At 36.5% G+C, this 15,070-nt stretch overlaps 1 protein-coding gene across 4 annotated transcripts in view; it reads left to right on the top strand.

Annotated features, from left to right (window-relative positions):
• CTNNA2 (catenin alpha 2) overlaps nucleotides 1–15,070 on the top strand; it is a 1,097,968-nt gene that overhangs the window by 1,001,731 nt on the left and 81,167 nt on the right. For all 4 annotated transcript variants that reach the window (XM_079111126.1, XM_079111127.1, XM_079111124.1 and 1 more), the window contains exon 12: nucleotides 5,498–5,698. In XM_079111126.1, coding sequence (XP_078967252.1) covers nucleotides 5,498–5,698 — 201 coding nt within the window. The remainder of the gene's footprint in view (nucleotides 1–5,497; nucleotides 5,699–15,070) is intronic.

Here is a 15,070-nt window from a genome sequence, read left to right on the forward strand (position 1 = left end):
TTTGTTTGTTTGTTTTTGAGGTTATTGCAAATGGGATAGATTTCCTAATTTCTTTTTTAGCAAGTTCATCATTGGAGTATAGGAATTGATTTATGGATGGTGATCTGGTATCTTGCTATTTTACTGAATTCATTTATAAGTTCTAGAAGTTTTCTGGGAAAGTTTTTGGGTCTTCTAAATATAGGATCATGTTGTCAGCAAACAGATAATTTGGGCTCTTTTCCTATTTGTATCCCTTTATTTCCTTCCCTTGTCTGATTGCTCTGGCTCCAGTTTCAAGGACTATATTGAATAGGAGTGGTGAAAGTGGGCACCCTTGTCTTGTTCCTGTTTTTAAAGGAAATGCTTTCAGTTTTTTTCTCTATTCAGAATAATGTTGGCCTTGGGTTTATCATCTATACCCTTTACTGTGTTGGTTCAGGAACTTACTTCCTTAATAAGATTCCTAAAGTACAAGAAGTAAAATGAAAAATCAGTGAGTATGATGGCATCAAATTAAAAAGCTTCTTGACAGCAAAGGAAACAATTAAGAGTGTGAAGAGAGAGCCAACAGAATTCAAGAAAATCCTTGCCACCTGCTCCTCAAATAGGGCATTAATACCCAGGATATACAAAGAACTCAAAACCTTAACATCATTAAACCCAAATAACCTAATCAATAAATTGGCAAAGGAACTAAACAGAAACTTTCCAAAAAGAAGGAATACAAATTATCAACAAATATATTCAATATCTCTAGCATTTAGACAAATGCAAATTAAAACTACGTTGGAATCTCATCTCACTCTAGTCAGAATGGCAATTAGCAAGATTACAAGTAACAATAAAGGTTGATGAGGATGTGGGGGTTAAGGTACACTATACATTATTGGTGGGACTGCAAATTTGGTACATCTGCTCTGGAAAGCAATATGGAGATTCCTCAAAAAACTTGGAATGTAACTACCATATGACCCAGCTGTCCCACTCCTTGGTATATGTCCAAGGGGTTTAAAATCAACATACTGAAGTGATGCAACCACATCAATGTTTATAGCAGCACAATTCACAATAGCCAAGATATACAGCCAACCATGCTGCCCTTCAACAGATGAATGGATAAAGAAAATGTGTTATATATACACAATGGAGTATTATGCGACCATGAAGAAGGATGACTTTATGGCATTTGCTGATAAATGAATAGAACTGAAGACTATCATGAAAGGTGAAATAAACCAGAAGCTAATGTGAAATAAGAAGGGACAGGGATAAAATAAAAAAGAATATAAGATCAGCGGAGTAGACAAAGGCGAATGAAGGGAAGGGAGGAGGGAGAGGATGGAAAAAGATATTGGAATGAATCTGACCTGACTTTCTTATGTATATATATGAATATACCACCGTGACTCTCACCATCATGTCCATCCACAAGACACTAATTAAAAAAAAAAAAAAAAAACTAGAAAGAAAGCAGAAATATCAGTAGAGTAGAAGGAAGTGAACAGGGAGAGGGAGGAGAGGTGACTGAATTGGAACAAATTATATTCCATGCTTATACAATTATGTTAAAATGAACCCTATTGTCCTGTATAACTAAAAAGAACCAACAAAAAAGTTAGTCAGTTAGTAAGTTGTAAAATTAGTAAGGTTAACATTTTATTCCCAAGAATTAACTAACTTGTCTAACCACTTAAGAAATTAGTTGATTTGACTTATTAAACACTGTTTTTGTAACCATGGACTTTCATTCTACTTTGGTTTCCTCGAGATAAGTATACTTGTATCTATAAAAGTTTATTTTTCTTGCCTTGTAATTAAATTAGATGCATTTTTCCAGTTAGGGAAGTCATTGTTTTTAAACCCTACATTTCATTTTAATAGAGTGGGTTAGGAATGCACTTCTTCAAATTTTTTAAATTTTATTAAGTCCAGAGAGATTAATATCTAATATAATTAACAGAGTCCTCATCATTTTACATTCAATTCCAAAATACTATCTTTTAAAAAAAATGCACAGAGAAGCAGTGGCTATGTCTATCCTTAGACAAACGTGTTATTCAAAGAAGATGGCACCCAGGTGCGAGGTTTTGACAGGAAGCCCTTTCTAGCTGCTCACTTCCAGGGGCCGGGGCACAATGTAATTGTCTCAAGGAATCCAGCAGGGCAATAGAAGAGACTTATTTGAATCAATTTTTTTTGTATGTAAAATCCTGTGCCACTGTTCATTTGAGTGAACCTTTTCCTCAGGTGTCCATTTTAGGTGAATTTACATGTTCTAATCTAAAATCTCATGAAAGGATGTTTTTCAAGGAGTGGGATAGCTGGGTCAAATGGTGGTTCCATTCCAAGCTTTCTGAGGAATCGCCATACTGCTTTCCAGAGTGGCTAATTTGTAACCCGACCAGCAATGTATGAGTGTACCTTTTTTCCCACGTCCTCGCCAACAACTATTGTTGCTTGTGTTCTTGATAATCTCCATTCTAATTGGGGTGAGATGGAATCTTAGTGTAGTTTTGATTTACATTTCTCTTATTACTAGAGATGTTGAACATTTTTTCATATATTTGTTGATTGCTTGTAGATCTTCTTCTGTGAAGTGTCTGTTCATTTCCTTAGCCCATTTGTTGATTGGATTATTTGTATTCTTGGTGTAAAGTTTTTTGAGACCCAAAGGACTTAAAATCAGCATACTGTAGAGATACAGCCACATCAATGTTCATAGGTGCTCAATTCACAATAGCCAGATTGTGGAACCAACCTAGATGTCCTTTAATTGATGAATGGATAAAGAAACTGTGGTATATATATATATATATATACAATGGAATATTACTCAGCCATAAAGAATGATAAAATTATGGCATTTGCAGGCAAATGGATGAAATTGGAGAATATCATGCTAAGTGATATAAGCCAATCTCAAAAAACCAAAGGACTAACGATCTTGATGATAAGCGGATGATGATACACAATGGGGGGTGGAAGGGGTTAGTGTTAGGGTTAGGGTTAGGGTTAGGGTTAGGGAGCGGGGCAAGAATGGAGGAAGGAAGGACTGTATAGAGGGAAAAGAGGGGTGGGAGGGATCAGAGGGAAGCAAAAAAAAATAACAGAATGAATCAAACAACATTACCCTATGTAAATTTATGATTACACAAATGGTATGCCTTTACTCCATGTACAAACAGAGAAACAACATGTATCCCATTTGTTTACAATAAAAAAAGGATGTTTTTCAGAAGTTCCTTAATAAAAGTACCAATTTCTTAAATCTATATTTTCACATTCATGGGTTTTGTTTTGTTTTGTTTTGTTTTGTTTTGTTTTGTTTTGTTTCACTCAGAATATATCAGTCTTCTGGAAGTATTACTTTTTGTGAGTTTAAGAAAGCTGAATATTTAAATTCAAACACAACATTATTTTTCCATTTTAATTTATATTTGAAATTAAAGAACTAGAGAATGTAGAAATCAGAAATTTATAATGAGTGAGAAAAATCAAATTGTATAAGGTTAAAATGGATATTATTTTATGAAAAGAAAATTATACTTTCCAATTTTTCAGCCAGTGTCTAAAGGAACAAATATTCCCTGAGTGCTGGATTTAATGAAAATAGGAGGGATTCCTATTAGAGACTGGGGTTTGCAGGGTCCCCTTTGACTCTCCTTCTTTGAGAACTTTAAACTCAGAACTAGCCCTGTGAACTTCTTAGATATATAATAATTCATTTAATTTTCTATTCATTGAATTTGTCAGTTATAATTTTAAAAAAATTAACATACTACTGAAGACCATTGGTAAACTTGTTCTTTTAATCTACTTGAAGCATGTGTGTTTGTGTCCAAGTCTGTTTAAATGGATATAACAACAAATCATAAATGAGGTTGCTTATAAACAACACAGCGTACTTCTCACGGTTCTGAAGGCTCAGAGTCCAAGATGGAGATGTCCTGTGAAAGCCTGCTTCCTCACAGACAGACATCTTTTCACTAACCTCGTGTGACTGAAGTGGGCGAGGGAGGTCTCTGGGGTCTCTTGTATTAAAGGCACTGATCCTATTCATGAGAGCTCTGTCCTCATAACCTCCTCAACTGCCAAAGTCCTTACCTGTTAATACCAGACCTCGTACTGTATGAATGCAACACTCAGACCATTATACATCTCTGATTTCTACATTCTCTAGTTCTTTAATTTCAAATATAAATGAGAAGAGAAAAATAATGAAATATTTAAATTTATATTTAGAATTTCAACATATGAATCTGGGGGAAGGCATAAACGTTCAGTCCTCTGTGTGTGTGTGTGTGTGTGTGTGTGTGTGTGTGTTTTCAGCTGAAAGTTCTTTTCTTTTTTTATATAGAGCACTAAATTACACCTTTTCTTCTTCTTCTTCTTCTTCTTCCTTCTTCCTTCTTCCTTCTTCCTTCTTCTTTTTTTCTTTAGTGGTACTGGGGATTAAACCCAGGACACTATCACTGAACCACACCCCAGCCCTTTTAATTTTTAGTTTTTATTTGAGATGTAGTCTCACTAATTTACTTAGGTTGACCTAGAACTTGCAATCTTTCCTGCCTCTGGAATTGTTGGAATTATAAGCATAAGCCACCACGCCCAGCAGAGCAATGACTTTTTAAACATTTTTTAGAATTGTGCTGTTCAAAGGACATAATTACAAATCTATGTTAGACATGGTAGATAAAACATTGCCCACTTGTTAAACTGTGAGATGGGGTGTTTTTTCTGTGCCAGTAGAGAATGAAGCCACCCTTCTTCTGCATATTGTCTTCGTTGGGCAGTGACAAGAGATGAGAGAGATGCTTGCCTTGACTGTCATCCAATGCAATCAGCCACAAGACTGGATTGAATTTTAATTGTGAGGGAACTCTGTGATCTTCACCTAATGAATTTTCCCAATGCATATACCTGCTATATGACATGATTTAAAATACTTGGTGATATTTATTCTGTACCATCCTTTAAATCTTTCTATAATAAAAAAAAAAAAAAACCATCAAACAAACATGTAATCAAAGCTTTGATTGACTCTGTTCAAATTTAGGAAGGATTCTACTAGGTCAGATTACTTGATGTTGGCTACCATAACAACTCCTAAAAGACCTTCTGGGCAAAAAGCCTCAATCTTTGAAACAAAGGAAGAGATATTCTTCACATCAGTAGCAATGAAAATCTCAGACCAAAGCAGCAGCAGCAGCAGCATTAACATCACTGGGAACTTCAGAGAAACTCTTTCTTGGGTCCCACATCAGAGCTACTGAATCAGAAACTCCAAAAGTAGCACAGAGCAATCTATATGATGCTGCAAGCCCTCTGACTGATGCTCAGGTTTTACAACTATTGTAGTTATAAAGTATGTCCTTTAAGTGTCATTTCAGTGTTACTAGGCAAGCACTGAGATATGCAAGGTGAGGACTCATGATAGTTGTTGAGTCAATTTTAGGTTGGTTATTAAGTCCGAGTGATATAAAGTCATATAAATGTGTATATACCCTCTCCACAGAAAATCATATCTTGGAGGATGTGAACAAATGTGTGATAGCCCTCCAAGAGGGGGATGTGGATACTCTGGACCGGACTGCAGGAGCCATCCGGGGACGGGCAGCTCGGGTGATACACATCATCAATGCTGAAATGGAGAACTATGAGGCTGGGGTTTACACTGAGAAGGTGCTGGAAGCTACAAAATTACTCTCTGAGACAGGTAAGCATGAATATTAGATCTGGCCAGAATGTTAATGCCATGATTAATTTCCATATCTGAATAAATCTGTTGCATTATTTTTATAGGCCTTTATGTTTCTAAATTGCACATGTCACGGAAGGGATAGAGAACTGGAGTGTTCTTCTTTCTCGAATTTGAATTTGAATAACTTAAGCCAATAGCAGTTTATTACATTTTATGTGTATGTCATTTTATAGTTTTCATATGTCACCTCATTTGATTCTCACAAGGACTTTATGAAGTAGGCAGAGAAACTTTGATTATTTCCAATTATAGATGAGCAAACAGAGGTTTGGATTCGTTAACAGACTGGAAGGAGATTACAAGGCTAGAAAAGAGTTCGGATGTGACTGAAAGTTATCATCTTGAACTTGAAAACCATCTCTTTCTTGAGAGGACAGAGCCTTAAGGAGAAACTCTGGACAGTGGGTGGGAAGTAGCATAGATTGTGCACGACTAGGACATGCTCCAAGAAAGGAGGTGGTGGCTGCTGAAGAGGACTGGCCTGTCAGCACACTCCCTGACATGTCCTCCTCAAGGGTGTGTGCCCACTGGGGACTAACTACTGCGGTAAGGCACAGTTACTCAGGGGAGCCTGTCACAGTGCTCAGGTGCACTGGGATGGAAAAACAACTCATTTCCACTCAGCTGACCAAACAATCTACAACTTGAAGAATGTCAGAAGACTGGCAGCTTTTCTTTTTCTCTTTAGTTTTTGTTCTTGACTAAAGTCTCTTGGCTTTAGAAGTCTGTTCTGCCTAGTACCTTTGTTTATGTGTGTGGGGTCAGGGATGAGAATCGACAGGATGTTCCCAAAACAGAAAATTAGAGGGTAGAAAAGGAGAACTTAAATGTACGTTGGATAGAGTTGTGAGTGGGTCATGAATTGGGTGGTAAGTACGGACAGAAGGGCTTCTGCCCTCATGCCCCAAGGGGAGCCCTCTTGGGTTTGCACATGAACTTCGGACATCACTAAGCTTTTTAAACATAGATGTCACTGAAAGGTCACATGGAGCAGTGTTCCAAGTTCTGCATGATAATACCTGTTAGTAGAGAGATGTTTCTTTCTATAGGGAAAATGTTATTTAAAGACTTATTTAGATATTTGTTAGCCTGGAAACAGCAAGGTAAAATCAACTCATTTTTTTCTGAAATAAAAAATGAGAGTCTAATATCATAAAAATGAGCACATGTAGAAATTGTTGCCCTTGAGAATTCTTGCAGACTTAGAATTTAAGGTAATAATGATAATAATAAGATATCTCTGCATTTCAATTAGCTGAGATTCAGTAGTGTTTTTTCCAACTAGGCTTGCTATTTACATTCAGTAGAGCAACACAAGCAAGCCATACAATATTTCCTTCTTCAGATAGTGTTATATTTTGTATATGAGGTGTGCCCCAAAAAGCTCTTGTGTAGATGAAGGAATGTTCTGAGGTGAGATGATTAGATTATGAGAGTTGTGACCAAATCAGTGGATTAATCCATTGGGTGGATCAATAATGTGAATGGATTGCTATCTGTAGGCAGGTGGGGCATGGCTAGTGAATGTTGGTCACTGGGGATGTGTCCTTTATTATATTGTCTCTGCCTCCTTGATCTCTCTCTTTCTGCTTCCCGGCTGCCATGAGCTGAGCAGCTTTCATCTGCCATGTCTTTCCAACGTGATGTTCTGCCTCAACTTGGGCCAGAGCAATAGAGTCAGCCAACCATAGTTTGAACCTCTTAAACCATAAACCAAAATCAACTTTTCCTTCTCTGAGAGGTTTTTGTCAGGTATTTTGGTCATAGCAACAAAAAACTGACTAATAACACACTTGGAAATATCAGAAGCAGGTATTTTACTCTTCAATTTAGAGATTTTTTTTTTTGACCCTTAACAGGAGGTCTTGTTACATTTTTGTGGTTCTTGCCTGCTGACTCTCCAACTTTGTCCTTTTACAAAGTCTCAGCTTGGTGTGGTCCAAAATACAGTATTACTTGCTTTATGCTGACCCTGAATAAAGAGTATGAGAGAAAGATAGAAGACATGGAAACACAAGTCTTCACTCTTGCCTGCACATGACTGATAGGAAGAATTGTGGTAAATGAAAAATACAGAGCGAATTGCCGATTCACATGTGACTTGGTGCCCAGAGAATTCAGGCATTATTCATAAGACATTTTAGTGTTCTTTTCTTATTGTATCTTGGGTTACTTTAGTAAAAGGAGTGGTGTTCATGAGATCAAAATCTATTGAAAAGAAAGGGCAATTGCTTAGTTGATTGAACTTTTGACATACTTTTCACCTAAAGTCTAGAAGGGTAATAATCTTCTGGTTGATTTTATTTTAAAAAATCATCAGTGAGACAACCAATTCCTTCTGGGTTGTTGGCACTAACCAAGACTTAACTCTTGTTCATTGGCAAACCATTTAACATTCTTATCCCAACTCTTCCTTGGAATGATTGAGCATTTGGGAAAAATTTCCAAGGAATTCTCCTTAATTTGATATCTGCATTCCATTCCTAAGAGAATAGAGTGAATGAGTGAGGTATTTAGAATCTACTTTTTAGGCTCTTTTGAAGGTAACTTGGAAAATAACCAGATAGAAGAGATTGAAGTAGATGTTTATACGAAACTGTAGTAGAAATGATAAAGATAGGAAAAGTAGATGTTAATGGGCTCAGAACAAGAATATATGAAGACATATAAATTCTTCACCTCTTTCTCCGATTATACTTCATTGCAAAAAGAGGAATATATTGTTTCTTTATAAGTAAGTAGAGAGATTGTCCCAGAAATGGAAACAAAAACATTAGTGTTAACCAACTAATTGCTCGAATTAATAGTTAGAATTGCTGGTGAATAAGCTTGCACAGATCAGGGACATGGACTTTAAGGAAGACCATAGGATCAGTTGATTATGGTGACACAAGGTTTCTTGGATTAGTTCTAATGTTAGTGTCTATGCTAAGGAGACATATAGCCTCAAAATAAAAACTCCTGTACATATTACTGATGCCAAATTTCTGTCTTTAGGTTAATATTTTATTTTAAAAAAATTCTTAGAGCCATATTGCATTTGATCACTTTTCTGTATAAACTTAGCAAATGTCCTGAGAGTACATTTAATTTGGCAGGGAGAACAGAGGGCTAGTAGGCAAGAAAGAGGAGGCAAGGAGAAGGATGGGAAAAAAGAAAGCAAATTGTTATATGGTTTTGGGTGTCTTGTTTGGTTTTGTTTTTTTCCTGTCCTGACATACCTACTAGGTATTGTCAGTGTTTCTTCTTTTTGTCTATTTAAACCTGAGTTATTAGATTTAAGGCCTTTAGTTGAAAGTTTTTAACCTCTGTGCTATTGACACTTTGGTGTGAGCAATTCTTTCTGGGAGGTTAGAGGACTGTACTTTCCTGTGCATTGTAGGATGCTTAGATTCTGCCTCCACCCACTAGGTGGACCATCTGTTGCCTTCCCCACACTAAATTATGATAACAAAAATTATCTCTAGGCATTGCCAGATTCCTGGTGGCGGTGGGGCAGGGGATGGGGTGGTGGTGGTGGTGGCAATAACTACTGTGAATCACTGCCCTAAGGTAAAGAAATATCCTCAAATAGAGAAAAGTTTGAGTAGGGCAAAATGGAGCCTGTGTACTGTAGACACAGAGTAACAAAGGGCATGTTATAGGAATGTGGTACAGAGAAGTAGTTATTAAAGGGCAGCATGCTTAGCTAAACCAGATATTGCTGCAGAAGGTGTTCACCAATACCAGTCAACCCCTGTTAAGGCATATGAGTGACTGCAGGGGTGGGTCATTGAAGAAGGACTCCTACTCTATGATCTAATGGCTTTCCATGAGTGGCTATGAAATTGAGAGGTACCCAAAGAGTGACAAAACCATCTGTGGTTTATTTTCCATGAATTATTTTCCTTCCTCAGTAAAGACAGTGTTTGACTTAAGAATGCTTTTTTTTGTATTGATATGAATGCTAAGTTAAATTTAAGAAAATAATTTTGTGTATTACTAGTATACTAAAATTATAGGACAGCATCATGTAAAAATTTACCTATTTATTTCTTAGGAAACCAATGTAGCAGTTGAAAAATGCAATAAAATGGATCTACAGCAGACCCATTAAATACTTACATAGCATATTTGATGGGCTCTTCAATAAAACCTGAATTATAACAAATTGCCAACAGCTTGGTAGTAAGTACATGCTTGACCAGACTCATCTTCAGAGATCTCATTTGCAAAGTCAGGTTGCTGCAGAAGGCTGTGGGGTGGGGGGTGAAAAATATACTAGTGACATCATATCTAGATATCCATAGAATTGTTCATTCTTTGCTGAATGGATTATATTAAAATGTCATTTTTCTAAATTTGATAGCTACAGATTTGTGGCAATGTGATTGTTGTTGGGTTGTGAGTACTTTGAGACTCTGCCAGACATTTCTTCTTTAGAAGGGATAATAGACCAAAAAAGGAGAAATTTAGAAGGAAAACATTTTGAAACAAGTATTCTGCTATTGATCACTCTGGATGAAGAGGTTAAAATTCCCTTATTTTGAAGAATACACGGGCCAAATCAATAGTACAAATTTTACTTCCATGGTCTGGAACCTAAACTTTAATAAGAGTGAAAGGAGATTCTTGACCTCATTTCCCTATTGTTTGCATAGGAAATGTAAGAGGACCAGCAAATAGAAAGTGCCCAAACTGGAAATAGTATCAAAGGTTACCTTTGGCTCAGTTTCAATGCAGTAGAATGAACCTACGGTAGCCTGCCAATTAACTTTCGCCTTAAACAAAATAGTTAGTCCCTCTGGGACACAGTTTGCTGTATTGCCTGATGTTTTATCACTCAAGGATGGTCAATATTATTAATATTAGAGTATGTATGTGTGTTGCTGTTCCTGACCTCCACACTACATAGGAACTCAGTGCCTGTGAATCCTGTATATAAACCCTCTGCTCCATCTGGATGGGTGCTTCACTGTTGTATCAGAACACATCCACACAGCTCTCACTATCCTCCCTATAATGTTCTTAATTTCCTCCTCCTCTTCCTTCTCAACATCTGTTTATTGAACTTATCCTTTAATACTAACTCAAATCTCAGTTGGAAACAACAGAAAACTCTGTCTTTTGACTTATTTCCCTTCAGTGTAAAAGGCTGTGCTTATAACCAGGTTCAGTTCTTAGAGGCAGGTGCTTCTGTATGAACCTACAGCCTAGGAGGGTTTTATCATACAATTAGCATTTACTATATATACATTGATTAAATGAACACAAAACATTGGGATATTGTACTTTTTTTAGTAGAGACTATGTTCATTGGCAGCTTCAGGCTCACAACTCAAGATTCCTAGATAAATGGAAAGATTTATAAATGGAAGCACTTTCTACATATCAAAGGGAAGCAATCTGATTGGCCATTTGGTGTGTGCTTCCTGCATTTGAACTCAGTGGGGTAGCATTTTATGATTGTACAGATTTGGGCGACCTGCCTTATCCTTGTGGCTGGATTGAGGGAAGGAATGTGAGGAGGGAAATATTATCAATGTTAGAACAAGGTGGTAGGGGCAACTTACTAGGAAGACAAAGTTAGGTATTATTGATAGGAAGAACTGTTCCAGTCGAAGTCACTTCTCTATGGCTGACCTTGAAATTAGATTATGATAGTAATGAACTTCTACAGAAGCTGTAATGACTGAGCTTGCTCAGCCTAGACATTCTAATATATTTTAAATGTGCTTTAATTTAATCCTTACTCTTGGTGTAAAGTATTTTATTTCTTTCCGAAAGGTCAAAATGATGGTGATATGGAGGACATGATGCACCTGTTGGTGGCTTTGAAGTTCATGGTGGTGCGAAGTCAGAAATATAGAAGAAATGAGAAGGAAATTTCAACCACTTAATATCCCTTAAAAGGCAATGTGTAGTTTGTCCCAATGCTTTTCTATATGACTGAAACCTATATAATCTATACATCACAGAGAACTGACTGATAAGGTTTTTAAATGTCTATATTTATTTGCTTTGTTCTAAAAAACTCATGTGAAGTTTCTGGCTCAGAGCATAAACTTGTTACTCATGACAGTTCCCCACAGTCCGTTCTCCCTCTCAGGACAGTGTAATGATGTTTTCTGCACATACTGAGGAGTCTGCATTATAGAAAAAGAAACACAAGGTTATGGACTTGGAAGTTATATTACAAATGGTCTTCAGTTGCCCCATTCCCTCCCGAGGGCAGAAAGAAATATTTGCCTTTTACTATAACCATATTCCATTCAGCAAAGGTCCTAGATTGTCACAACTCTTGGGAAAGAAGTATATTGTTCTTGGTTTTATCCCCCTTTGAAATGTAAACAAACATCTTGGAGGAAATAAATAAAACTATAAACCTTCCAGGATATTTATCTTAGAGCTACTGTTGAGTTGTACTTTGGATCAGGTCACCAGTATTTTTGTTTAGACATCCCTAACCATTCAGAAACAGAAAACTAATTTTTCTACATGGGCTTGTTTGTAAATGACGTGTTCTGTGATAATTCGGACATGTCCAACTCATGTGGCACAGGGTCTGAAGAATCACCCTAAAAAATAGAACTTAAGAAGAGAAAGGAAGATACTCAATTTTAACCTGGTAATGAAATCTGTAATATGAAGTACAGATGGGGTAGGAAGGTTCACAATTACACATTTATGTATCATAAATTTGGGGCCACATAGTAGAATAAAGAAGGTCCATTGTCCAAAAAAAAAAAAAAAACAAAAGGTAGGACATAAATCTGTATACCTACATGTATCATAGTATGGTTTAGGACCCTGGGAACTGCACAAGATGTGGTGCTACTTTGTGTCTTCAAGGGAACCAGCGACCAACATCCATGGTGGTGGTAGTAGAGAAGTGGACCCTGTATATCATGTCCAGCAGGGTCAGGGGTGGTGTCTACTGGCATTGGAGGCCAGGATGCACTGTGCACAAACTGAGGTAGTATGGAGCCCCATCACCCAGCTTCTCTACAGAGGGGAGGATGCCATATCAATGATGGGTGCTCAGGTTTGAGGGGTGAAGAATATACTGACAGGCACTTGTTTGAAAGTACATGTAGTATGTCACTGGAGTACTCCAGAAATTTTTTTTTTAATTTATCTTTTAGTTTTTTACAGACTGCATTTTGATTCATTGTACACAAATGGAGTACATCATTTCATTTCTATGGTTGTGCATGATGTAGATTTATACCGTTTGTGTAATCATACATGTACATAGAGTAATGATGTCTGTTTTATTCCACCATTTTTATACCCCCCCTTATTTCCTTCTACATAATCTAAAGTTCCCCCATTCTTCTCTCCCTCCCCACCCCCATTATATATCATTCTCCACTTATCAGGGAAAACATTTGACCTTTGGTTTTTTTTGGGATTGGCTTATTTCACTTAGCATGATATTCTCCAATTCCATCCATTTATTTGCAAATTCCATAATATTATTCTTCTTTATGGCTGAATAATATTCCATTGTGTATTTATATAACAGTTTCTTTATCCATTCATCTGTTGAAGGGCATCTAGGTTGGTTCCACAATCTAGCTATTATGAACTGAGCTCCTTTAAACATTGATGTGGCTGCGTTACTGTAGTATGCTAATTTTAAGTCATTTGGGAATAAACCGAAGAGTGGGATAACTGGATCAAAAGGCAAGTCCATTCCAACTTTTCTGAGGATTCTCCACACTACTTTCCAGAGTGGCTGCACCAATTTGCAACTTCACCAGCAACGTAAAAGTGTGCCTTTTCCCCCACATCCATGCCAACTTCTATTATTGTTTGTGTTCTTGATAATAGCCATTCTAATTGGAGTAAGATGAAATCTTAGAATTGTTTTAATTTGCATTTCTCTAATTACTAGAGATGTTGAACACTTTTTCATATATTTATTAATTGTCTGTGTGTCTTCTTCTGTAAAGTATCTGTCTAGTTCCTTAGCCCATTTATTGATTGGGTTCTTTGTATTTTTGATGTAAAGTTTTGTAAGTTCTTTATAAATTTTGGAGATAAGTGCTCTATCTGAAGTGCATGTGGAAAAGATTTTCTCCCATTCTGTAGGCTCTCTCTTCTCATTCTTGATTGTATCCTTTGCTGAGAAAAAGTTTTTTAGTTTGAGTCCATTCCATTTATTAATTATTGCTTTGATTTCTTGTGCTTTGGGAGTTTTGTTGAGGACATCTGATCCTAAGCAAACATGATGAAGATTCAGGCCTACTTTGTCATCTATTAGGTGCAGGGTCTCTGGTCTAATTCCTATGTTTTTGATCCATTTTGAGTTGAGTTTTGTGCATAGTGAGAGATAGAGGTTTAATTTTATCTTACGGCATATGGATTTCCACTTTTCCCAGCACCATTTGTTGAACAAACTATCTTTTTTCCATTGTATGTTTTTGGCTCCTTTGTCTAGTATGAGGAGACTGTAGTTATGTGGTTTTGTCTCTGTTTCTTCTATCCTGTACCATTGGTCTGTCTGTCCATTTTGGTGCCAATACCATGCTGTTTTTGTTACTATTGCTCTGTAGTATAATTTAATGTCTGGTATTGTGATACCTCCTGTTTCACTTTTTCTACTCAGAATTGTTTTCGATATTGGAGTTCTCTTGTTCTTCCAGATGAAGTTCATGATTGCTTTCTCTATTTCTAGGAGGAATGTCATTGGGATTTTAATTGGAATTGCATTGAATCTGTATATTGCCTTTGGTAGAATGGCCATTTTGACAATGTTAATTCTGCCTATCCAAGAAATGGGAGATCTTTCCATCTTCGAAGGTTTTCTTCAATTTCTTTCTTTAATGTTCTGTAGTTTCCATTGTAGAGGTCTTTCACCTCTTTTGTTAAATTAATTTCCAAGTATTTTATTTTTTTTTTTGAGGCTACTATGAATGAAGTGGTTTTCCTAATTTCTCTTTCAGAGGATTCATCACTTTATGACTAGAAATGCATTAAATTTATGCATACTGATTTTATATCCTGCTACTTTGCTGAATTCATTTATTAGTTCTAGAAGTTTTCTAGTGGAGTTTTTTGGATCTTCTAAATGTAGTATCATGTCATCAGCAAATAGTGACAGCTTTAGTTCTTCTTTTTCTATTTCTATCCCTTTAATTTCTTTGGTCTGTCTAATTGCTCTGGCAAGTGTTTCAAGGACAATGTTGAATAGAAGTGAAAGAGGGCATTCCTGTCTTGTTTCAGTTTTTAGAGGGAATGCTTTCAGTTTCTCTCCATTAAGAATGATGTTGGCCATGGGCTTAGTATAGATAGCTTTTACAATTTTGAGGTATATTTCTACTATTCCTATTTTTTCCAGTG

The sequence above is a fragment of the Sciurus vulgaris genome (assembly GCF_902686455.1).
Source record: "Sciurus vulgaris genome assembly, chromosome: 14".
Classification (NCBI taxonomy): domain Eukaryota; kingdom Metazoa; phylum Chordata; class Mammalia; order Rodentia; family Sciuridae; genus Sciurus; species Sciurus vulgaris.